At 41.6% G+C, this 24,392-nt stretch overlaps 1 protein-coding gene across 7 annotated transcripts in view; it reads left to right on the forward strand.

Moving 5' to 3' along the window:
* NCOA2 (nuclear receptor coactivator 2) overlaps nucleotides 1-24,392 on the forward strand; it is a 268,109-nt gene that overhangs the window by 231,648 nt on the left and 12,069 nt on the right. For 4 of the 7 annotated variants that reach the window (XM_014862661.3, XM_070481098.1, XM_044780304.2 and 1 more), the window contains 9 exons: nucleotides 1,691-1,897; nucleotides 4,520-4,735; nucleotides 7,303-7,432; nucleotides 14,862-15,027; nucleotides 17,668-17,946; nucleotides 18,833-18,910; nucleotides 20,364-20,598; nucleotides 22,235-22,412; nucleotides 22,994-23,192. In XM_014862661.3, the coding sequence (XP_014718147.1) occupies nucleotides 1,691-1,897; nucleotides 4,520-4,735; nucleotides 7,303-7,432; nucleotides 14,862-15,027; nucleotides 17,668-17,946; nucleotides 18,833-18,910; nucleotides 20,364-20,598; nucleotides 22,235-22,412; nucleotides 22,994-23,192 (1,688 nt within the window). The remainder of the gene's footprint in view (nucleotides 1-1,690; nucleotides 1,898-4,519; nucleotides 4,736-7,302; nucleotides 7,433-14,861; nucleotides 15,028-17,667; nucleotides 17,947-18,832; nucleotides 18,911-20,363; nucleotides 20,599-22,234; nucleotides 22,413-22,993; nucleotides 23,193-24,392) is intronic. The other 3 variants (XM_070481100.1, XM_044780309.2, XM_070481101.1) reach the window with 3 other exon arrangements.

A 24,392-nucleotide genomic window follows, 5' to 3' on the forward strand; every position in this document is an offset into this window, starting at 1 on the left:
ATCATTATTCAGACTACAAACATTAAAAATATCTTTTTCTATCTCTTAGGGATCCTCATATAAATATCAATTTTATGTGGAACTTCAATATATACATGTTTTCTAAGTACCTTTTAAGTTTAATTAATTTGATGTAAAGCTTGAATACCTAAGACTATTTTGTAAAATACATTTCTGTATCATTTATTTTGTTCTTTTTATTTTAGATTTTTGTAAGTTTAAGATGAACTCTTCACTATGAACACAATTTACAAACTTGATAGTTACCTAAAGTTATTATCCAATAATTTTGAATGGAAGAAAATGTCTTTCCTGTGCCACATACATAATTCAGGGAAAGATAATCTCTATAGTATTAAATTGGTGAACGGAATTTTTCCTCAAGTACAGTTTGACCCAAAGCTTAGCTTTTGTTTTCAAACCAGAAATGGCAACCATCAACCAAATCACAAAATATCTTTAATTACTAGATCTTTTCTCACATGGTTCCTGATCATTCTGAAAAGGGTAAAACAAAATAGAGATTTTTTGCTTGCTATCTCTCAAACTGCCTACTTCTGGGGCAAGGGAGGATTACTTATAGACCATGAGAGATCACAAAGTCAGAATGGAGAAATGAGCGTGAAACGCACCACAAAGTTTATGCTTATTACCTAGAGGAATTAATGAAGGGCCGTGTGAGAACTCAGTTTCTCCTCTATGGATGTATACCTCCTAATGGGATTCAGATTCTTGAATGGTAACCAGATGACTAAGCCTGAGGAAGTCATGATTAAATGTGTACATAATTTCCATTCCAAGCCTTAATTCTTGAAGTATTTTATTTGTTATTATTAAGAACGCATTCTTTCTTTTAAACGTTCTGTCTCACACTATGTTTATATAAATTGAGAAAATAAAGTACTTGATGTTATTTAATAAATTAGCTCTATAAATTGTAATTGATAATATCTTTGTACTTGTAAATTTTAATAACATTGTTGTCAAATTGCTGGTTGTGTGATAGTATAGGGCACTGGTGTGGTCCTTAGCACACAGGAAATTCTTGTGAACGAACCATAAGAATCATTTCAAATCTAAGTGTATCTGGAATTTAGAGAAGCTGTATTTAGAAGATTAAGCACAGGCCTAAAGCTTTAGTACTGACTTCGGGTAGCTGAGTTCACACTTGAAGTTTTTAACTTCCAATGAGAGTAGATATTTTTAAACTAAGTGTACTCCTAGGAAAGTCCAGTTAAGAATGATGTTCTAAAGTCCAGACCACAAGTGCCTGGCTTTGGTGCTGTATGCAGGAAGTGTTTATAGCTTCATAGCTGTGACAAAGCAATACTCCTAAATCCTAATAATGTAACATATGAAAAAAACCATACTGGTGGTTTACTTAGCAAATACAATTGAATATTAGAAATTAACATTGGGGAGAAAAATATATGGTAAATAATAGACATTCTTTTTTTTTGGCAAGATTGTCAAGAATTAAGTTAGAGACTTGTTCATTAGATTACAGGTCTGCATTTGGGGCTGCGTATGTTTTTTTTGTCTGTGAATTTGTGTTTTATGTAGGCAGTTGGTCCCTGACGTGCATATCTTTGTAATTTTGCAAACGGCATTTTCCCTAAACACTACTTCTGTTACTATTCTTTTTCATTATTCTATATTAACCTTCAATTTTCATTTGTTTTCTCCTTAGCTTTTAATAACCCACGACCAGGGCAACTGGGCAGGTTATTGCCAAACCAGAATTTACCACTTGACATCACATTGCAAAGCCCAACTGGTGCTGGACCTTTCCCACCAATCAGAAACAGTAGTCCCTACTCAGTGATACCTCAGCCAGGAATGATGGGTAATCAAGGGATGATAGGAAACCAAGGAAATTTAGGGAACAGTAGCACAGGTAAGGGCTCAAATGCACTGTTATTTTATTGGTGGGTTATTTAACTCAATGATGTATTTGTCCACATCAAACTAGTAGAACTTTTCAAGTGAATTTTTTTATGTTAGAAACTAACATTTGACCGGAAGAAAGTTCTACAGACTCTCTCTGTGAGAGTGGCATATGGAGCATCTGAAAGCATTCCAGTGAGCTGACCATTTTATTCTGCGATTGTTACTTTTACAAGGTTTCTACTCATGAATCCTGTAACATAGGCTTATTTCACTTCTATTCCAGTTGCTACTCTAGAAACTGTAGTGGTCTGTGTGAAATAATTCGGTGGTTGCTAGCTTCTCATGATAATCTGCTGATGACCCCAAAGCTTCCTATTAATGGATGATTTGTGTTTGGAGAATTTCAGAATGAAAGTTTAAAATCCAACCAACCCTTCCTACTTAGAAATGATGCAGTTCTCATTCAGAAAAATATTAATGAAAAATAAAGAACTGCAAACAGTAGTATGCTGGGCCGAATAGCCGCTGGTCCAAGGCTCCATTCTGAAGCTGTGTGAAGGTGCCTGTGACCTGATTTGCATCTTGACCTGCTGTGTCTGAAGGTGTCTGCCGAGTTGCCCAAGCACATTTCCTGAGTAGCAGTCACCGACAGCATCTACCATATCCCAAACTTTCACCTGATTCAGGCTGGAAGTCACAGCAGCACTGATTGCCGTTGGCACCACGTCCTGCCCCTGTAATGGCTATTTTATCACAATCAGAGCAGGATGCTGCATTTTCTACTAAAGAACGGCTCACAACTTACAGCTTTCTTCCTTTGTCAAAATGAGAAAAAATAGATATTATAAAAAGAACTTAAATTTGTGGGTGTTTAATTCTTGGTATTTTCTTTTTTAGCTAAGTCTGTAATCCCTATATACACATTGCCATTTAGATAATTAACTGAAAATGAGTTCAATTGAAAGAGAAAAGATGGATCTTTTTTCTTTTTTTTGGTTTCTGGTGTAGATAAGCCATTCATTGGAAACAAACTATGCTGTATTAAAATAGTTTATTCATTCGACGAGTATTAGATGCCTACCATATGTGCCAGGCACTGGCTCCTTCACTAATGTGTATATTCGCAGAAACAGTGCCATATTAATTTCACGTTATTTTAAGATAAAGTATTGATTTGTGTAAGATTGTATAAGAGAAAAGGAGCCAATGATTTATTAAAGGTGACTTCTTCTTAGCAGAATCCAAGAAGATCTAAGTTCTTGTAGGATCTTAAGTAGGAATTTGGGGATACACCTATATTCAAATCTGGGCAGCCTGGAGCTCGCTGGTGTCCGGGCTGTGAAATCATCCACTGCCTGAGCTTCATTTCAAAAAACAGAAAAAGACTGAAAGAGACTACCCTAGTTATAATTGCATTGATATTGTTGAATTATGAATGATTTTCCCTTCTGCTTTATAGACTTTTCTATAATCTTGTTGTATTATTTAGATAATAGATTTTTGGGAAAGTGCCTATTCTCTCATAATATCTTTGTATAGTTCAAATCTAATCTTCAAATAATTTTAAAAATATGCATTATTGTAATATTGTTCTAACGTTTTCAGTCGGGTTAATTACCCTTCACTCTGAGTCATCCTAATGTAGCATATTCTCCTTTCACCAGTGAAAAACCACCCACAATACATGTTCTCTCCATTTTTTAGATATACCCTATTTTTAGTTGTTTATCTTAATTAAAGTAAATGAAAGCAAGCCGTGCATTTGAAAGCAGGACTTTTATACATCCATCTTTAAACACTTCAAAATGAAGGGTCCTCTCTTGGGGTTTTTCCCCTTTAAAATATCCAGTCTTAGCAAATATTTGGCGATTGCCAGCATCCGTGGGACCAGACCAGACAGGGCAAACCCTTGATCCCACTTGGCAGTGCTGTGTTCCTATTGTTGTGTGTGGTCAGATAACTGTTCATATCTCAAGTGTAAAAGGGTTTTTACAAATCTGCCCGACCCCGTTCTGGATCTGTAACCAGGAACGTGGTGGTCCAGGTGTGCTGAGGTGGTAGGCTTTCCCTTGCCTGGCCTGGAAGATCCTGTCATTTCCCCAGGCTTATGGGCCACCTTGGTCAATTGAATCTTAACAAATTATAATACTCAGAAAGGGATTCGAGGATTTAAAAGTCTGGCGAGGGCTTCACAGGATATTCATCGTGATTTTGGTTTATAATTAGGGTATTGATTATCAGTTTTTACCTTGTTCCTCTTAGCCTCACCTCCCTTTTGGAAAGTAAAGCACTGACGTGTGTATCAGCTAATGTGATTCACTTCCTCAGGAAGGAAGTTGGGGTTATCCACACGCCACAGCACCTGTGTCTAAGTACATATGGGAACAATTTTAACAGCTTTTCCGAACTGTAAAGAGTGGCAGCTCCATGTCGTGAAAAACTTTGTAGTAATTGCCAATTCTTATTTCTGAGCCAAGGGCCCACGTCTGTCCCGATGGGGGCGTTAGCTCTGGGCTGACCGTGTGTTACAGGACGATTGTCTTGTGCAGAGTCAGATACTCTGGTGTTCATACACGCTGAGTATGTCCTCGGTTACTGCATCTCTTGGTTTTCTTTGGCTTGCCTGCAGGAATGATTGGCAGTAATTCTGCCCGGCCCACCATGCCGTCTGGGGAATGGGCACCACAGAGTTCTGCTGTGAGAGTCACCTGTGCTGCTACCACCAGTGCCATGAACCGGCCAATCCAAGGAGGTATGATTCGGAACCCAACCGCCAGCATCCCCATGAGACCCAACAGCCAGCCCGGCCAAAGACAGATGCTTCAGTCTCAGGTCATGAATATAGGTAAGGTAGCTGCAGTGCTCTCTGCTTTTAGTTTTGGTGCTCTCTTCGAGGAGAGTGACAGCTCCGTAAGTTCTTTCAAGACCTGCTCCTAGCTTGCAGTTTAGGTAATCCCTCCATGTCACACTGCCATGAGTGGGACTTTGCTGGAACTCTGTATAGAATCTCAAAAGTTTTCCAGGAATGTAAGAGAACCAACTACCTTTATGATGTTTTATTTTCATTAAATTATCCAGTTTCAGCTTTGAGGGGGAAGGAATTAGAGTGTCACACTATAAATGGTGTATATGTGATATTTTAAAGGAGTATTTCAGTGGTACAGCAGAAGTTCCTGACCCCAGATGATCATCGGAATCATCTCAGGACCTTAAAATTCCGATTCCCGGGCCGGCACCCTAGAGTATTGGACCAGACTCTCCCAGATCCGCCCTGAAGGTGCTGGTCTTCCAGAACACCTCGCAGAACGTGAGGAGCACTGGAACTCGGTTTGGGCACAGTGCACATGTCATTAAAATTAATGATCTGACACGTTGTGTGATACCATTTACATGACATGTCCAGAACAGGCAAATCCATGGAGGGGGAAAGCAGATTCGTGGCTGCCTAGGGCTGAGGGTCCGGGGGGGTGGGGAGGGCTCCCAGTGTTCATGGGGTTTCTTTTCGGGGGAGTGAAAATGTTCTAAACTTGATTGTCATGATGGTTCTACAACTCTGAAAATATACGAAAACCCACTGAATTAGACACTTTAAATGGGTGAATTGTATCGTATGTGAGTTATATCTCAATAAAGCTGTTATTTTAAAAAGTTAATGGTCTATGCAACTCATGCTCAAGATTATTAATCACTGACATATTAACCTTCCTCTTATCTTGTACATTAGCATAATTCAGATAAGTTAATGTTTATGTACTTTTTCATATATTTAGATATTGCACAATGAGTAAGAGCTAAATCATTAACGGAAAGACGCCAGGAGTGTTTTGACATGATAATGCAGAATTCTCACCCTACCTCTGGCGTCAGTTTTCTTACCTACTTATTTAATTGCTCAGCAATTCAATTTGGCTTGTTGTTTCTGAGAGATAACATTCATATTACCTTTCTACAGAAAATGTACTTCAAGTTGAGTGGTTGCCAAACATAAATTCATATAATTTGAGGCTTGCATGAAAAATACTAAAAATGACCAGATTTCCATGCAAAATTAAACTGGGAAATTTTTTAAATATTGATTCGTTCTTTTAAAAATCATAATAAGTTCCTAACATCCAGAAATTTAATTTATCCTCAGCCTTTCTTCACTGAGGGACATCACCTGGCTTACGAGCTTAAAATAGGACTCTCCAAACTTTATTATGTAGCTGAATTTCTCCAATTTTTAATAAACTCGAAAAAGCCAGGAAATCATCAGAAAATTATCTGTTGTAATGGAAGGCAGATCTACAAATAATGATAACAATAAAATGATTAAAAAGCTCATATCGTCCATTAGCTTTAAACTTCTAAAAATGAACTTCTAAGAAAGAGCCCATCTGAGTCATCTGGGCCTCTGAAGTGTAGTTAATAACAGTGCAGGAGCAAGTGGACCGGACCAGCACTTTTCAGAAGCATGGCCCAGGACCCTGATGCCCTTCCAGGTGGTCTGCGAGGCCCAACTATTTTCATAATAACACTAAAGTATGACACGCTTGCCTTCTTCACTCTCATTCTCTCTCACCGTACAGTAGAGTTCTAGAAATCATGTGCTGTATGGTATCACAGTAGAGGAAATGTGGAAGCAGGTAAGAGATTCTGGCTCTGCTATGAGTCTGGACATTAAAGTGATTTGCAAAAACGTAAAACAATGCCAATAAAATGGGTTTTTTTCGTTCTTCATTAAAAAATCTTGTTTATGTTAAAACATATAATAGATTTATTATGATGCTTTTTAAATGACTAATTATTTAATGAATAATTATTTTTGCATTTCCCAGTTTTAATTTCCAACACAGTAAATATCAGTAGGATACAACCCACATAAACGAAAGCTTTTTTTTTTTTTTAAGAATATAAAGGGTCCTAAGTGTAAGAGGTTTAGACCTGCTGGTCTAGATATTCCGTTAACTGGGTAATGAGCCTTGATATTTATTGCCTCTGTTTCTGTCTCAGAACAAAAATTCTGTCTCATTATTTTCACCTAATTATTTTGTTTTTTTTAAAGATTGGCACCTGGGCTAACAACTGTTGCCAATCTTTTTTTTTTTTTTTCTGCTTTATCTCCGCAAACCCCCGCCTGTACACAGTTGTATATTTTAGTTGCAGGTCCTTCTAGTTGTGGGATGTGGGACACTGCCTGACGAGTGGTGCCATGTCCGCGCCCAGGATCCGAAGCCTGGGCCTCCGCAGTGGAGCGCGCGAACTTAACCACTCGGCCATGGAGCCGGCCCCCTATTTTCACCTAATTATTATTGCTTCTGTCTTTTTCATTTTCTGTAAACCAGATATTTCACACATATTACATAGCAGAAATAGATACTTCCTTGATTACAAGTTGTAAGATTTTTGGATGCTTTTCTTCTCCCTTGTCAGGGCCATCTGAATTAGAGATGAACATGGGGGGACCTCAGTATAGCCAACAACAAGCTCCTCCAAACCAGACCGCCCCGTGGCCTGACAGCATCCTGCCGATAGACCAGGCATCCTTTGCCAGCCAGAACAGGTGAGTCCTGGGCACCCAGGAGATCCAACAGAGCAGTGGCCCGTGAGTTCTGGAGGCTATTTAGACCTATGCCAGAAGTGAATCTTTTCCTTTTGAATAGTTGGTGCCTGACCAGTTGTCATGTATTCAAATTGTATCGTCCACCGGCCGGGGGGTGCCAGGGAGGGGGAAATCCAAAAATCAGATCTACAGCATGCCTTTAAAGAAGTGACAATTTAGTTGGAAAGTAAAATATGTACACTGATAACTGTAATATGAGGTAGCGTGCACTATAAATGCCATAAGAAATAAACCGTATTTCAAGAGATTGTCCAGTTGGGGTGGTTGGGGAAGGCCTCAGGGTCTTAAAGAAAAGGTGCAGTTTCAGGAGGCAGAGATGGCAAAAGCCGGTCCATCTGGCCAAAGCAGCCTGATCAGTGGCCTAGATGTTACAGAAGCAACACGATACGTTTAGAGTAACAGAAAGTAGTCTAGTTTTATGTTATATATATTTTTACCACATTTAAAAAAATAAAATCAGCTGGAAGAGTAGTAATAGAATAGATTTATCAAGGGTCTCAAATACCAAACTCTAGGGAATTCAGCCTCTTTTCATTAAGCTGTTGAAAACGTTTTTTGAAAAACAGAGTGGTATATAATCAAGGGTGATTGAGGATTTTTTTGGTTCTAATTACTAGTCTATTCATTTTTGTTTCTTTGTAGGTGATCTTTTCTCTCTAATTGCTTGTGAAATATTCTTTGTATTTGCTGCATTGTAGTTTCACGACAGTGTGTCTAGAGGTGGATTTATTGATTTATACTGCTTGGTATTGGTGTGTGTTGTGCTTTTTTAAATCTGTGGATTCGTGTTTTCATCATTCTGGAGAATTTTTAGCTGTTACCTCGTTATGTACAGCCGTTCCTCCACTTTCTTTGCCCTTCCTTTCTGGAATTCTGATCAGACATGCTGTACCTTCTCGTTCTGCATTGGATCTTTTGAAATTCCGCCCTCCATGCTTCTTAATCCATGTATTTTCCCTCTCCGTGTCTCTTTGAACTGCATTCAAGATAATTTATTCATGTCTGTATTTCAGTTCATTAATTATCTTTTTAGCTATTAATCCAACTATATGTTTCATTTCTAAAAGTTCTATTTGGTCATTTTTCATAGTCTCTTATTGTTTGCTTATTTTTGTGATTCTGTCTGTATGTCTTTAAACATTATATTCCTCATTATTTTCTAAATTTCTTTATCTGATAATTCAATATCCTAATCTCTTAAAGTTTGAAATCCAGTGATTGACTCTCCCTCATGGTGGCCTGTTTCCCTGAGTATTTTGGTAATCTTTTGTTGAGAGTTCATCGTTGATCTTGCTCAATGAAAGACCTGGGGTCAAAACTGAGGACGCTTTTCTTAAGAGAGGATTTGCAGTGATCTCTGCCAGGGGCCCTACTCGGGTTCCCCCCGCTCCGGCCGGCAGTCTCAGGTTGGCTCTTTTACTTGGCTGTGGCCCAAAGCCCCGGCTCTCCCCTGCTTTATGGATAAAGATTCACCTGGTACCAGTGGCTCAGGGGACGTCCAAGTTTCAGCTCGTGGGTGTTTTTTGTTTTGTTTTGTGTTTGCCTCTTTGAGACTTCTCTTATTCCCGCAAAGCCAACATACAGTTGTGTTACATGCATGATCTCATTGGTTTTAAGCAGAGCACTGGAAGCAGACGCTGCACAGGTGGCCTTGAGGCCTAAGCGATGGCGCTGCTCATGCAGGATGGGGTGGGTGACAAGCCCCAAGGCAGGAGTACGGTTAGGAGCCTAAGCAAGAGATAGTGTAGGAACTCAAAGGATGCGGACGATGTTTTCCAAGAAGTAAACTTCTTAGAAAACTGGAACTGGGGGAATTTGGCCTTGAGGCTGATATGTAAGTAGGTGGGCTGGAGGCTAAGTGAGGCAGAGTGAACGTTTTGACCTTTGGGGATTATTCTAGTCCAAAAGTATGTAATACTCTTATCAAATTCACAAATGATGGAAGTCAACAGGGTTTCTGAAATTTCAGTACCTTTCCAGAGCTTCTTATTTGTTTTTTTAAAAAATACAGATTTTGGAGTAAGTTCTACTCTGAAATGGAATGTTTTTGTCCTATTCGGCATTGCATAGCTCAGCATTACCGTGTGGTGTCCATTTTCCTCTCTGTATCTTAGGGGATTAATAAAGGATTCCTCCAGCCCCAGTGGTGTGGTGGTTAAGATTGGGCGCTCTCACCACCACGGCCCAGCCTGGTCAGAGACCCACACCTCCCAGCTATTGGTTGTCATACCGTGGCTGCTGGGATGCTGAAAGCTCTGCCATCGGTATTTCGAATACCAGCAGGGTCACCCATGGTGGACAGGTTTCAGTGGAGTTTCCAGACTAGACAGACTAGGAAGAAGGACCTGGCCACCCACTTCTAAAAAAATTGGCCATGGAAACCCCGTGCATCGCAGCAGAGCATTGTCTGATAGAGTGCCGGAAGAGGAGAGGATGGTGCAGAAAGACCGGGCTGAGTTCCCCTCTGCTGTACACAGGCGCTAGGAGTTGGAAATTTGCTCAACTGCACTAATAACAAAATAAAAGATTCAATGAAGTTTAAAAAAAAAATAGCAGAAGATGAATATGAGCTCAGCAATAGGCTATGGGAGAAAAAGTGAGCTGGTAATTTCACTGAGAAAAAAAAGAACATCAGGGAAACTGCTTAATAACTGGTTTAAGGCGATGAAGAAGGAAGGGTGCTGCCAGCTGTATTCCATTCACGTAGGGGAGAAGCTAGTGTTTTCAAACCCCACTGTGCCTATGAACCACCTCTGGGGCCTCACTGAAAGGCAGGTCTGGGTGGGGCCCAGGATTCTGCATTTCTAACAAGCCCCAGATGATGCCAGCACCCCTGGTCCTCCTCTGCTGTGCTTTGAGTAGAGGTGAGGCAGTAGAGAAACAAGCAGAAGAACCACAGTCAGTCGTGCGGCGCTCGCTGCCCTGGCTGCGCTGGGTGTGTAGCCCCCGTGGCTGGGTTTGCTTGGGGATCAAGCATGGCGCACGTGAGCACTGTAGTCATACTTCCTCAGGGCCCTTCCAGCTCTTCGAGTCTAATGTCACAGTGTTGGTGAGTGTTAGGCTTTTTCTAAATCTGTTTATTTGGTATATTAAAAACCCATCCATTTCCCTGGAAACTTGCACATAATAAAAATGCAGCACAACAGTTAAATCCAGCACCTGATAGCTGTTTTGGGTGAAATGTCAAAGATTAGTTTCTAGGGAAAACTAGGCCCAAAGTTAGGATTTTCACTATTACCCAAACAGATGAGAGTTCTGTTAAAACAAAAATGGAAGAACTCCAGAGTTTGTACTGGGTCCAGGTACAGAATAAGCTTGCTTCGTTTGCTGTGTGAGTTTCTGTGACTCAGCGATGCCCCTGTTCTCTTGTTGCTTCCATTACTGTCTGTCACTTTTCTTTGTATGAGAACTGTGTGGACAAAGCAAAACATTTTCACCACTTTTAAAGTTATTTCAGTTTTTCCAGCCACTTATCCCACTTTTTTTATTTTAAATAATTCCGTTTGGAAGAAATTTATGACCAACTTTATGGTAATCTTGTTGTCATAGAAATTCAGAAGTGATGGATAACAAAGTTGTAAATACATCTCTCTTCTGAAATAAAAGAAAAGCCATGCTTTTTTTATCCCCTTTATAAGTATCACCGTTAATATTTTATATCTTTACTGCCTACCTATTTAGGAATAGGTATTTTAATGTTTTATTAACCCAGCATTAGTTTATGTACACATTTCAAAAACAAAAAAAAGCTGAGCCCTTAAATCTCTAACATATTCACATATTTATTTATAGCTGAATTTCCATTTTCTGTAGTTCCACTGTGTTTTTCCCCCTTCATTCATCTGGTATGTAAAAGAGATGTTTAAAATATAGCCCAAAATTTATAGATGATTTTTTGAAAATTTCTATTGGATTTGTAAAAGTTATTTTCTCTTGAAATACAGTAGCTGCCTTTCATGAAAAACTTGCTTTCACATTAAGTTCATAATTTGAGTTAATTTCATTTTCTCTTGTTTGAAATGAGTCTAAGAGGAAAATTTCTTTTGCTGATGATTTCTCATCATGTAGTAGCTGCTACTTTTTCCAGAATTTTGAAAATACATGTTGAGAAGGTGTGGTAATGGTATGGTTTCTCAAACAAGAGCTCAGAATTAACCTTATTCCCCTTCTTATTGCCATCCTTAATGTCCTGCTAGTCCATAAAAACTGTAGGTTTCATGAAATGAGGTTTCTGTTGATGATGGATCTTTTCTTCTGCTGGTGTGTTACCATTTTGCACCAGCCTGAGGCCTGTGTGTTCTTCCCTTATTCCTCTGAATTTCATCCTTGTCTTAATAATGTGTTTGTCGGACGCCATCTGGATTGTAACTATATTTGTAATTGCCCAAAATGTTGGAAAATAATTTCTTCATTATGTTGGCGGCCATTTATAAAGTTGGAATTGGAGGTCTGGATCAATATTTTTTCTATAAACCAACCATATTATGATGTCTCTAAGGGAAATGATAAAACTCCTGATATGCCCAAATTTATGATACCAAGCCACAACACAATGTATTTCTTGGGGTATAAGGTATGATATTCAGGCTAGAACAGGAACCTTTCATTTTCACCAACTGGAAGCTTACTGAACCTATGCAGTTCCAGTACTGGGCCAACAAAGAGATTTAAAATGTCTTCTCTGGGTACAGTCTAAAGTTGACGTTTTTAACGTGCATGCCAATCTCAGTTCAGCATAGCACAGTAGGTGGTGCTAGAGTTGGGGGTGGGGGTGGTCAAGAGTGGCTATGAAGGGGATACATCAGGACCTGATGGGAAGATAGAATTGTAGATGGGGAAGAGAGTGGGAAGTGTGGAGTCATAAGTCTTGGCATTATGGTGCCGTGTATGGCATCTTCTGGAGTAAGATCCATTTCCCAGGGTGGCTGGGTCTCACAGGGACATTGTAGGCTTTAAGTTTGGAAAGGTTAGACTTTACCAAAGAGGGTGTGTGTGTCCCTGAATTCCGCCACCCCACCGTTTCCCAGGGACTTAGACATTTTCCTGGGAGAGCTGAAATAAGAATTTTGAATCCGCTCAGTAAAGTGTGTTTTGGGAAAAGGAACTTGACGGCGTCATTGTAGAAAAAGAGAAGGGAGACTGTCAGCAGGAACGTCTCTAGAGTCCAACTCGGCCAAAATGGGAAGGCCTGGAGGTACTCGTCTGCTTTTCAATCTCTCTCATAGATGAGTTTCATTTTTTAATTAAAAGAAGAAAAGAAAAGCATGTAACAAAAATGAGTTGTTGCATTATGTAGGAAATCGTTTAAATGCGAATGAACATTTGCATTTAGTTTTTTCCTGTAACCCTTTGGAGGTATCTTTCTGAGGGTGGAGTTGTCTTGCCGAGACACAAGCCAGCACCTCCCCTTCCCCTGGCGCTGGGTCTCAGGCAGATGCCGGGCTGGGGAGTCTGCAGCCTGGCTCGCGTCAGAAGAGAAAGGAGATTTCACATTAGCCTGTCGTCACTGGAGAGATCTGCGGTGGGGGGTTGTGGTTGTTTAGGAATGAAGCTTCTGACGAAACAGAAGGTGAACATTCTAAAATAAAGCTAGACAGAAAATACTTTAATGCCTCGCTTAGCTGGCGTCTTTGGGGAAGGAGGTCTCAGGCCTCAGAGAATCCGATAAATAGATGACATCCACTCTTGGCCAACGGAACTCTTTTTCATGAAACTTACCACATCCAAATGTTGGCCTCTCCTCTAGGGAATTTCCTCCTCTCTTTGCCTCCGTGACATGCGGTCCTGTGGTTTTTCTCCTCCTTGTTGTCGCTCTTCGGCATCTGCTCCTTCCTCCCACTCCCTCCGTGCAGCAGTAGTGGGCTGACCTGATCCCATTTGTGTTTACAAAGTTAATTCTGGGAGAGTGTGGAAGGGAGACAAGCCGGAAGGTGGTGGGGAACCTCTTCCCAGGATGTCTTACCTGGGAACCAAAGCAATGATGGGGAGAAGAGGCGGGTGGAGAAAGAGCCCGCAAACGAGAGCGTGAGCCTCTGAGAGTGCTCGTGGATGCCTTTAGCAATGCAGGACCGCGTGGCCGTGACCGGTGGACAGCGTAGCACACCCCTTGGCTCGTGGTTGTGGCTGCACAGCCAGATTGTGATGCCTCGGGGCCGTGGGCATGTGGACTTGGAGGCAGGGACAGCAGAGAGGAGTGTCCTCGAGGCTACACTTAAGTGTTTTCTTTACACATAACTAGGGATCAATGGACAGCATAGGTTGTTTTTAATGCACTGTGTTATAACTATTTGAAATGAATTATTGGCTTTAATACCCAGCATTTCAGAATTCCAGGCCAGAGTGGCATCTTAGGCTGTCTTTAGAAAACATGGCATATTAAACTGGGTTAGGTAGGTAACTTCATCCCTTGATGAATCTGTTCTCATTTGCTTAAGCATGAGGTTACTTATCTGGAAACTTTTATTTTCTCCAAAACATCATATAGTAACTCTAAGAGTACAAATTAGACTGTTTGGGTGAAATACAAGTAGCATTTCTCCTTTTTGTATTAAAGTAACTCAGAAGCTCTTTTTAAAAAGCTCCCCCAATTTGTCAATTAGTTTAAATTATAGGAGTTGTATATGCCATAGGTTGTGGAGTTTAGTGTTATGGTTTTATCACCTATTACTTTATATAATATCAAATATAATTTGCATCTTCATGATCTACTTTTCTTGACTAATTCGGGAGGCTAACAGCCACACTTCTTGAGGGCTTTAATAAATGTGTACAAGTCCTGCTTACTCATGGCTAAGAAATTTCCTATGAGTCCAGCCCAGTTGAGTCTAGTGACAACTGTGTTCAAAAAACTTAATGTAGCTTTTATGGGTCATCATTGCCTCATGTGAAATAAAACTGTTCAATCAATTGGTCTTTCCTACTAACGTTCAGCAAAGTCCTTTGATTACTTCAGTGCAAAGTAAATACATATATGCTTGAGGCGTCAGCGTGGATTTGTGGAAATACAGTGGTCAGGGGGACCCTGGAGTCATACAGGTCTGTGTTGGAGTCCCAGCTTCCCAGTATCTGCCTGTGTGGTCTCCAGCGAATGGTCTAACCCTTCTAAGCCTCACCCATGGCGGCTTTAAAGTGGAGGGCAATAAAAACGAGTATCAGGCATCAGATGCCTGGGTCTGTGTCCCTCCTCTGTAGGCCCCGAACAGAGCCTATCTATCGTTTTGGGTTGTCGTTTTGTTCTGTGTCCGGCTAGAACAGTATTTTACTACACAGACCCTGGAAGTCAACTGATACTTTTGTCTTTAAGAAGAAAAAATGTTCTGTAATCAACTCGCTTTTCCATACGCCCAAGATGAAGTTTGTCTGTTTACAGGCAGCCGTTCGGCAGCTCTGCGGATGACCTGCTGTGTCCGCATCCTGCCGCGGAGTCGCCGAGTGATGAGGGCGCCCTCCTGGACCAGCTCTATTTGGCCTTGCGGAACTTCGATGGCCTGGAGGAGATTGACAGAGCTCTGGGAATACCCGAGCTGGTCAGCCAGGTGCGCGCCTAGGGAAGCTGGTGGGGCCGAGCGCTCTCATGGGCACGAAGGTGTCCATTTTCTTTTGTTCACAGAAATTCTGCAGTCCCCTGTTTAGAATACTTTTTATCTCATAACAAGCTAGCTCTCTTTTCTTTCTCTCCTGTTACTCCCATATAAACTGTTGCCCGAGAATGGAAAACACTGAGAATGAGCATTACATATCATTTGGGTTATTGAGCTGACAGGAGAAACTCAAGTCCAGCTCACTTAATGACAGGGAGGGACATGCAAGGAGCAGAGAGCAGAGAAACCAAGAGCAGAATGTTGCTGCCCTGACGGCCTGGAACCCTTTCATCTAAAAAACGAGCCTCCGTGGTCACCGTGTTAATCTCACGTTTGTGGGCTAGTGATAAAAAGCACTTTGTGTTAAAAGAATACTTTGTATGAATTAGCAGAAGTCATTTTAGTGGTCGCTGCAATTCATTGACCATTTTGACCTTTGTGTGGGTTTAGCCCATAATAACTTCTGAGAGATTTAAGCATAAATGGGAATGTGAGGAAGTTGACCAGTCTTTGTCCCCTTATTCGGCTTTCTCCTCCTGGTGTAATTAGTTGGTTACTTAAAGTAATTCTCGGCTTTAAAAGTGCTTTATAGCAATAATACAACCAACAACCTAGCGTGGTCTCGTGAAATAGCATAACGCTTTCTGAATCAGGCTGCTCAGCTAAATTCGTGTGAGGCAGGCATCCTGGTTTACTGGATAAAGAGTAACCTAGGAAAAACCATCGCAGTCTTGCCGCTGTGGAACTCGGTTCTCGGCATGAATCATCTTTATTCCTTATTGCTGAGAAGTACCTTCCAGCGTCCCATCTACTTCTTGGACGTGTGACGTGTCACGAGGCTCCGTGAGAAGGTGTTGCAGAGTCACTGGAGGCTTCTCTGAAGCGTTAAAATAGTCTTGTCATAATTCCTACAGTTCAGCAGACCTAAGTGGGAGTTAAGACTTGTCAATTCATACTGAGAACAGCACAATGGAAAGAAATGACTCGAGGTTACATGATATAACCTGAAATAAAGCAAGAAAGGAAAATGGAGCTGAAGTATTTCCTGTGCGGCTGGTTTGGTCGCCTTTCGTGGTAGTGAGAATTTAGCATTCAGTATTGTTATCCTTGAGTTTTGTCGAAGTGACATTTAAAAATGTAATCTTTGGGGATTGCTGAGTGACTTGTAGCACTGGTTTTGTCAAAACTGGTGTCATTTCATCATTTAATATTTTTAGTCTTTTTTTTTCATTGATTTGTATTATTTCCATTTTGTCTTATCAAATCCACCATCATTCTAATATCATCATATTAAACTGAATTATAGAAATATGATTATTAGGTGGAGTCAGGGGAAATATAGAGTACAGACAGACTTTATACTCATCAGAGTTGTGTGTTTTCTTTACAAGTGGAAATTACTTAATTAAATTTTCTCTCTGTTAAAGATGGGCAGATATTTAAAGTTTGAGACAGTTTTGCAGATGTAGAGGGAACAGTAATTCAAAACTGAATGGTTTCCCGCCCGTAGGCTCCATCCTCATTTTTAAAACTCTCACGGAGAGGGTAATGGGCCCAGTTCCCATGGTCGACCTCAGGGCCACGCTGATCTGAGCCAGGAGTCTGGGGGCCCCCAGGCGCCTGCTTGAACTTGGGTAGATCGGTTTGAGGAAGGCATAGGAAGTTACAAGGCTGAGGAGAACCAGAGAGGTGTTTTTGCTTTGGGTCCTTCCCTCCTATATGTCAGGAAGGTTGTGGCAGTTCCTCCTAGAAGTAGAAGGAAGAGGAGAATGAGCTGGTGCACCTTCCTGCTCTGCACATTGGCGTGTAGGGCTGCCCGGGTCTAGATGTTCCCCCTTGGAGAAGTTCTGGACTTTCTACTCTTGCCCCATTCTGACCCAGATCGATGGGGCAGCCCTAAGAAGTCAAGAATGACAAACACGTTAAATACATCTAGTAGGCAATAAGGTGGTGGCAAAATGGGGGCCATGTAGGAGATTCTGACAGCCACAGGAAACAGCTGAAAAAGACAGGCTATCCCCCTGATGTGAGCAGCTCAGGTCCTAAATCACAACTGGATTGGAACCCACTAGTTACCAGCCAGCTGGGCTGGTTACAGTGTGCTTCACGTCTCCAAGTCTCAGTTTTGTTATCTGCAAAATGGAATAATGGTGGTGGGTACCGCAACACTGCTGCTCCCAGCTGGGTACCAACACGATTATCTAATTAAAATGATTTATACAGGTATGAATAATCAATCATAAAGCTTAACCACCTCTAGGGGACGTTTGCAACTTAAAGTGCAGGTCAGTCTCTGATGGGTGGAGTAAGTAGGGAACATTCTGGAGTCGGGAGCTGTTTCTCTCCTCCCTGGGAGAAGTATTGCTGGGAGTCAGGCCCCACGCCTGCTTCTTACCTCCTGTAACTGGAGCTATTGAACAAAGAGGCATTTCCTAGGAAGAACAGTAGACTCAAGCTAAAAGTACCTTTGTGTGATAAGTGCAGTATAAAAAGCATCAAATATATGGCCATGAGAAAAAACAGCCTTGTATTTATTTACTCTGCTACATTTAGTGGTTTATTTATTTGTTTGTTGTCTGGGGGATTTCTCTTCAGAGCCAAGCAGTAGATCCAGAGCAGTTCTCAAGTCAGGATTCCAACATCATGCTGGAGCAGAAGGCCCCCGTTTTCCCACAGCAGTACGCGTCTCAGGCACAAATGGCCCAGGGCGGCTATACTCCCATGCAAGATCCCAACTTTCATGCCATGGGACAGCGGCCTAGTTACGCCACTCTCCGAATGCAGCCCAGACCTGGCCTCAGGCCCACGGGCCTGGTGCAGAATCAGCCAAATCAACTCAGGCTTCAGCTGCAGCATCGCCTCCAAGCACAGCAGGTGTGTTCTTCAGCAGCACCTGGAAAGTCAGGGGCATGGTGGGAGGGACATGGGGAAGATTGGCGTGACATGGCACAGCAGTTGTGCTTATTACATCTCATTCTGTCCTTTCTAAGAGGGTGAAAACTTACCCAAGATGATCCTGCAATGTTCATACTCTTTTCTACTTCTCTTCTTTCCTTCCTTTCTCCTCCACTCCCTCCACTCCCTTCTCTCCAGCACAGAGCAGCTGTCCTTTTACTTCCTAGCTCGGTTCTTTACTAACGGCCTAACCGTGAGCTCTCTCAGCCTCCATTTTCCTATCAGGAAAATGGAGGTACAGTCAAGGGCGATATGTGTATGTTTAAAGGGCCTGGCACAGTTTCTAGCCCAAAGTGAGCACTCAAGACAACAGTAGCTCCTATCATTAGTCCTGGCTCATGACAAAATAGTCACTGTTAGCTGAATGGTGGTGGCGTGATATTGCCTTGTGGATTATAAGTTTAGCTCAGGAAAATATGTTCTCATTGAAATGAGCCAGACAGGTGTCTGTTCTGTAGAAAATAACAATGTTGCAGGCTTTAAAATCTCCTCTCACTTTCCTGAATGATGTGTACCTGCCTTTTTTCCGGTCTTCCTCTTGGTTTTCTTTTCTGATCCTTCTACTCCCTTTCTCCCTTGCAAGCAGTATGTTTTCCAAACTGTCCGAAATAATTTCTCAGTTCTAAGCAATGGGAAACCTCACTGATAACTAGCTTTATAAGAAAATTCAGTTGCAAACCATGTGTTTTCAGTATCCGGTAGCAAGCAGATATTGGGTTGGGAGGGTGATTTCTTGAGAAAGGTGATTTGAAAATAAATACATTCTGTTTAAAAAGTGTATTGATTCCTATATGTGTGCATTTAGAATCGCCAGCCGCTTATGAATCAAATCAGCAATGTTTCAAATGTGAACTTGACTCTGAGGCCTGGAGTCCCAACACAGGTAAGGAACAGACCAGCCATCAGTTTTCATTGTATCCATTTAACTTCTCTTTTCATTTCTTCCTCCTTGATTTCCTGCTTACAGTAACTCAGCAGCCATAAGATCCGGATCAAAACAGTGGATCTGTATAGTGTCCTTCAGTTATCTACGTAGTCTATTGCTTTTGTAGTTGCCTTCTAACCACTGCAATTTTTATTGCCAGGTACAGTCGATTCTCATTATTCACGTCCACTGTGTTCTGCAAAGTTACTGCAAATGCTGAATTAGCGAATATTGAACCATTGCTCCTGGGAGAAATGGAGGGTTTGGTTCCTGAGAGCCCCTGGCCACCACATTTTCATCAGTCTGCCAGTGCATAGCCTTGTTTTATGTGTGTTTCTGCTTCAAGACACCTGATTCAATATGTGTTGCTGATTCATGAACATTAAATTCTAGGCCAACAGCCCTGTGACTCATGTCTGAGTGAAGTTCATCTAACGCACGTTTTTTCCATAAGGCACATCACAGCCTCTTACACTTAGCAACATGAGAGCACTTCAGCACTACTCTCAGGAGCCATTTTAAACAGCAAAATCACCAACAGAAAGCACAACAATGTGGAAAATCGTGGAACTAAATAGTCCACAGAAAGGATGCTTGTGTATAGCATGAGAGCTCAACAAGGCCGAATGTCACCTTGTTCTAACCTCAGTGGGAATGTGCACATTGGGCATCTCAGATTTTTAGCCACTCTGCACATGTCCATAAACGACAACAGTGCTGTGAATATTGATTTGGGGGTTACAAATAAATAATAGCAAGTAGGCAAGTTCACAAATACGGAATCCATGAATAATGAGAATCGACTGTATATTGCTTGGACCCATAAACAGCCTCATACCTCCTGACAGCAAGCACTGGTGTCCCTTCCCTCCCTCCCCCCCCCTCCCCCCGCTTCTGTCCTGGCCTCTTTGTATGTTTCGATCACCCTCTCTCTCCCTACACTCCCTCCTTTCTTCCTGTCTCTGTTCTGCCTTTGCTGAAGTACTTCAAGCCACCCTTTGGCACAGTGATTTTGTTTCCTTTTAGACTTGAATGTCCCTTAAATGAGACTCTAAATTGCCATCCTAAAGGTTTATATCACAGAGTCTTCTTACAGACAGGACTGGATCATTGTGAGGTCCTTTAGTTAACTGTGTCTTCTCACGGTGAATCCCGAGTTAATTGATATTAACATTGAACTTATCCATGGAAGTCATTGCAACATTTCGGAATAATCATCCTCTCTCTAGAACTCAGAAGCTCACATTCTCAACCACCTGTTGTTCAACTCTGAAATGTTCTTTGCATGTAATTTTATTTTCCAAATAATTTTGCACGAGCCAGTAGCATTTGTTCTCCTATTTCTAATGTACAGTTTTTCAATCTGTGTCTACCCCCGATGTTTCCCTCCATGTATTGCCCCCCATTTCAGGCGCCTATTAATGCACAGATGCTGGCCCAGAGACAGAGGGAAATCCTGAACCAGCATCTTCGACAGAGACACATGCATCAGCAACAGCAAGTTCAGCAGCGAACTTTGATGATGAGAGGACAGGGGTTGAATATGACCTCAAGCATGGTGGCTCCTAGTGGTATACCAGCAACTCTGAGCAACCCCCGGATCCCCCAGGCAAATGCGCAGCAGTTTCCATTTCCTCCAAACTACGGTACTGGACTTCCATCCCCACCACCTCTCACAGTCCTTTCTCCCCAGTGTCCCGCTGCCCTGGGTCACGGCTCCCTCTCTCACAGCTTTTTGCATGACTCCCAGATGAGTCTGGCAAACTGGGGCAGGACAGGAGACCTGGCAGGACTGTTGGGGCCCGTCAGGGTCCCCAGGTCCAGCACAGTACCTTCCCGTCTCTCAGCTCTGGTCCCACCTTTTCTCTGAGTGCAGGTCTTACTTTCAGAACGACTGAAGTCAGTGTGCGTGTGTGGTGTCTGTCAGTCGTGTGTGGGAGTGTGTATGAATATATGTTTATGTCATTGTGTGCAACACAGGTGCATATGTATGTCTTTACCTTTGAAAACCTCTGAGTCTGACTAAAATAAATCAATAGATACATACAAAATGTTGAAAGACATATAAATGTGTTATAGATATTCTACAACTTTTAAAGAATAAAGACTTGAAAGATTATAGCAAATCGTTAATGAATAGATAATTCTTGAGAGGTGCCACAGAGAAACCACAGTGGGTGACCTGTTAGGGTTCTTCGTATTGATTTGTTATTTAATGTCAGTCTCAAGAGACAAGTGTGTAATATCATAAACATTAATATTTGTGTGCTTGTCATATTCAATTAATAGTTGAATTATTGATAAAAGTAAGTGCTTACATTAACATTAATATTCAAAGTGACTTCACCTATCTTTTGCCAGAGTTATCTATAAATAACTATCAAGTCTTTGCAGTGCTTAAATTCATGTCTCCTATTTCTTTAAAGAAACAGAAAGATAACGTGCAGCTTTTTCCTCCGTGATCTTAATTTTCTTTTATAGCTAACTTATGTATTTAATTAATGCATATTTTACACATCTTCTAGGCAACAACATGCTTACCTTAATGTCGTCCCTGAAATTTCTAAGCAGTTGCCTCTCTGTTTCCCAGCTCTTTTCCTGTCTCCTTTTGGATGATTTAGAAAAGTCTGCTAAAAGTTCTTCCTTTCCTTTCAGTTTACACTGTTTGCTTCCATACTGAACAAGAAGCTTCCATTGAACTTTTTATTCTTATTCTTGCTAAACTTGGATAGCAGTAAAGTCCCATAGAGCCCTTTAAAAAGACAAGACAAGCTAATCATGAATGCAGTGACTTATTTTTAAAACCTCATTGATCACATCATAGAATAACTTGAGTTAATTCTATAAAAAATTATTCAAAGGTGTTGACTTTTTACTAGTTGAGCTTTAATCCAGTTTAAACTTTAAACACTCCAGTTGTAGTGATATATAAAAACTTAAAGACCGCCTATTTCAGGTCAAATAGAAATAGACGTATTTGACCCATTCTTGATTTGGAGAGGGATGTGGGGAAAGAATAGTATTTTCTCTCTGCCTCTGGCCGTGATGGTTACTGTGGTTCTAGGCACCCTCTAATTACTGTCGAGAATCAGGGTATGGGGACGTTGTTCTTCATGCATTTTATCCCAGCTTGGAATCGTTTTAAATGTATGTGATAACCAGCACATGGTCAGGTCTCTGAAAGTAAGTTTCTCTGTGTATTTGATTTGAATGTTCACTTTCTTCCCCCTTCTCTGTGATGAAACTAACAGTGTCCATTGGATTTCTGTTTTGCTTTTTAAGGAATAAGTCAGCAGCCTGATCCAGGCTTTACTGGGGCCACAGCGCCCCAGAGCCCTCTGCTGTCACCCAGGATGGCGCATACCCAGAGCCCCATGATGCAGCAGTCTCAGGCCAACCCAGCCTATCAGGCCTCCTCTGACATGAATGGATGGGCGCAGGGGAATATGGGCGGAAACAGGTACGCCGTGGGTCTGTGTCTTTTTGATATAAATGATCAGGAAATCTTTCTATAGACCACTCATCTCTTTTCTGTATTTTTCTTAACTCCTTTGCTCAAGCAAGCAAAATCAAGTAAACTGCTAAGTAAGCCAGTTTACATTTTCCTAGGGAAGAGGTTACTAGAATTTACAAAAGCTTGGCATCCTGTCTTTTCCTTGGGAGTGAAAGGAGCTCCCCTAAGAAGGTACCAGTCCACCAGTTGATGATGAAACTGCTGCAGAAGGCAGTGACCTGGAAGCCATCCTTCGTCAGTACAAGTACTCAAACAGATAAGCAGAAAGCTCGTCCAGGGCAGGCACGCCAGTGGGAGATGTCCTTCAGACTTTCGTGGTGATGTTAGGAAAGGAGAAGAGCCGCTTGCCCCTGTGGCTTCTTTGAGCCCCTCCCCTGCTGTTTCTGACCTCACCACCTGCCGGCTGTCCGCCCTGCCTCCTTTCAGCCTAGACACATTCTGAAGTCAGTGCCTCAGAAACAAGTGCTCCCCACTGCCTGCCTGTCTGCCTTGAGCTCTAACATGTTACTCGTCTCATTACGTTCCAGCATGTTTTCACAACAGTCCCCACCACACTTTGGACAGCAAGCAAACACCAGCATGTACAATAACAATATGAACATCAATGTATCCATGGCGACCAACGCAGGTGGGATGAGCAGCATGAACCAGATGACAGGACAGATCAGCATGACCTCAGTGACCTCCGTGCCTACGTCGGGGCTGTCCTCCATGGGTCCCGAGCAGGTGAGCACCCTGGGAGAAGCAGCCCGTTGTCTTCTGAGTGTAGCCTTGTCTGTTTCCGCATTAAATCTTTCCACGTACTTAACATCTGTTGTCAACTCCCACATTTATTTTGAAGAGTGTTTTTTCACCTTACTCTCACCTGTTTTGGTGTGATTAACAGAAATACTTGTTAATGATGAAATAAACATGAAAGGGTTCCTGACGTCGCTCAAGGGTCTTTTAAGATATGTCTTAACTTTCTTGTCATTTAAGTCTTTCTCTTATTTGAGGAATTTAGCAATATCTGAAATGAATCTCTAAGAATGGAATGGTGAATGTGCTTTTTAAATAGCTTTATTTGGGATTTATAGTTTAAGAACTGATTTTTTTCTAAATGTAAAATGAGGTGAAACACAAAGGCCAAACTACCTGCCATCAAATTAGCTTGAGACGATGCCTCATTCCTGCTGGGACACTGACACAGATAACCCAAAACTATTCTTTATCATCTTTGGGATGTAGATGCCATCACTGGGTGGGGGGGGAGTCAATATATTTTTTTAATAATCCTGTTTTATGTTGAATAACGTTGAAATGATTCTACCATCCCTGAGTACATAGCAGCTTCACTTGGTGGCACAGAGACTCAGCCCTTAGTATCTCAGGGAGCAGCCAGATTCAGCAATCTGTGGTGGGCTGACCCAGAGGTGAAGGGATGGGTTAATAGGTTTTGCTTTCTATTTACAGAAGATCTTATTTTTAAAGGGCACCAAATGTTTGGCATTCTTCTACCTCAGTAATTTGGACAAAGTACAGATGTGGCAAGGACCCTAATTCTTATTTCACATTTGGGGAAATTTGAGGCATGGAACATTTAGATGACTTAACCAGTAATTCATTGAGAGTGCTGTAAATTTCAATAAGATCGTGATTATGAAGATGGTGAAAGATCAAAAGTTGGATTAGCTCTGTTTAATCCTGATGTTGGTAAACCACAATTTATGTGAAAATTTAGTAAATTGTACAGTGCCTCTGTGTTTTATTCTATAAAAAGGTGACTATTAAAAATGCAAAGTGGGGGCCAGCCTGGCGGTGCAGCAGTTAAGTTCACACGTTCCACTTTGGCGGCCCAGGGTTTCGCTGGTTCAGATCCCGGGTGCAGACATGGCACCACTTGGCAAGCCAAGCTGTAGTGGGCATCCCACATATAAAGTAGAGGAG

This window comes from Equus asinus, chromosome 12 (assembly GCF_041296235.1).
Source record: "Equus asinus isolate D_3611 breed Donkey chromosome 12, EquAss-T2T_v2, whole genome shotgun sequence".
NCBI lineage: Eukaryota > Metazoa > Chordata > Mammalia > Perissodactyla > Equidae > Equus > Equus asinus.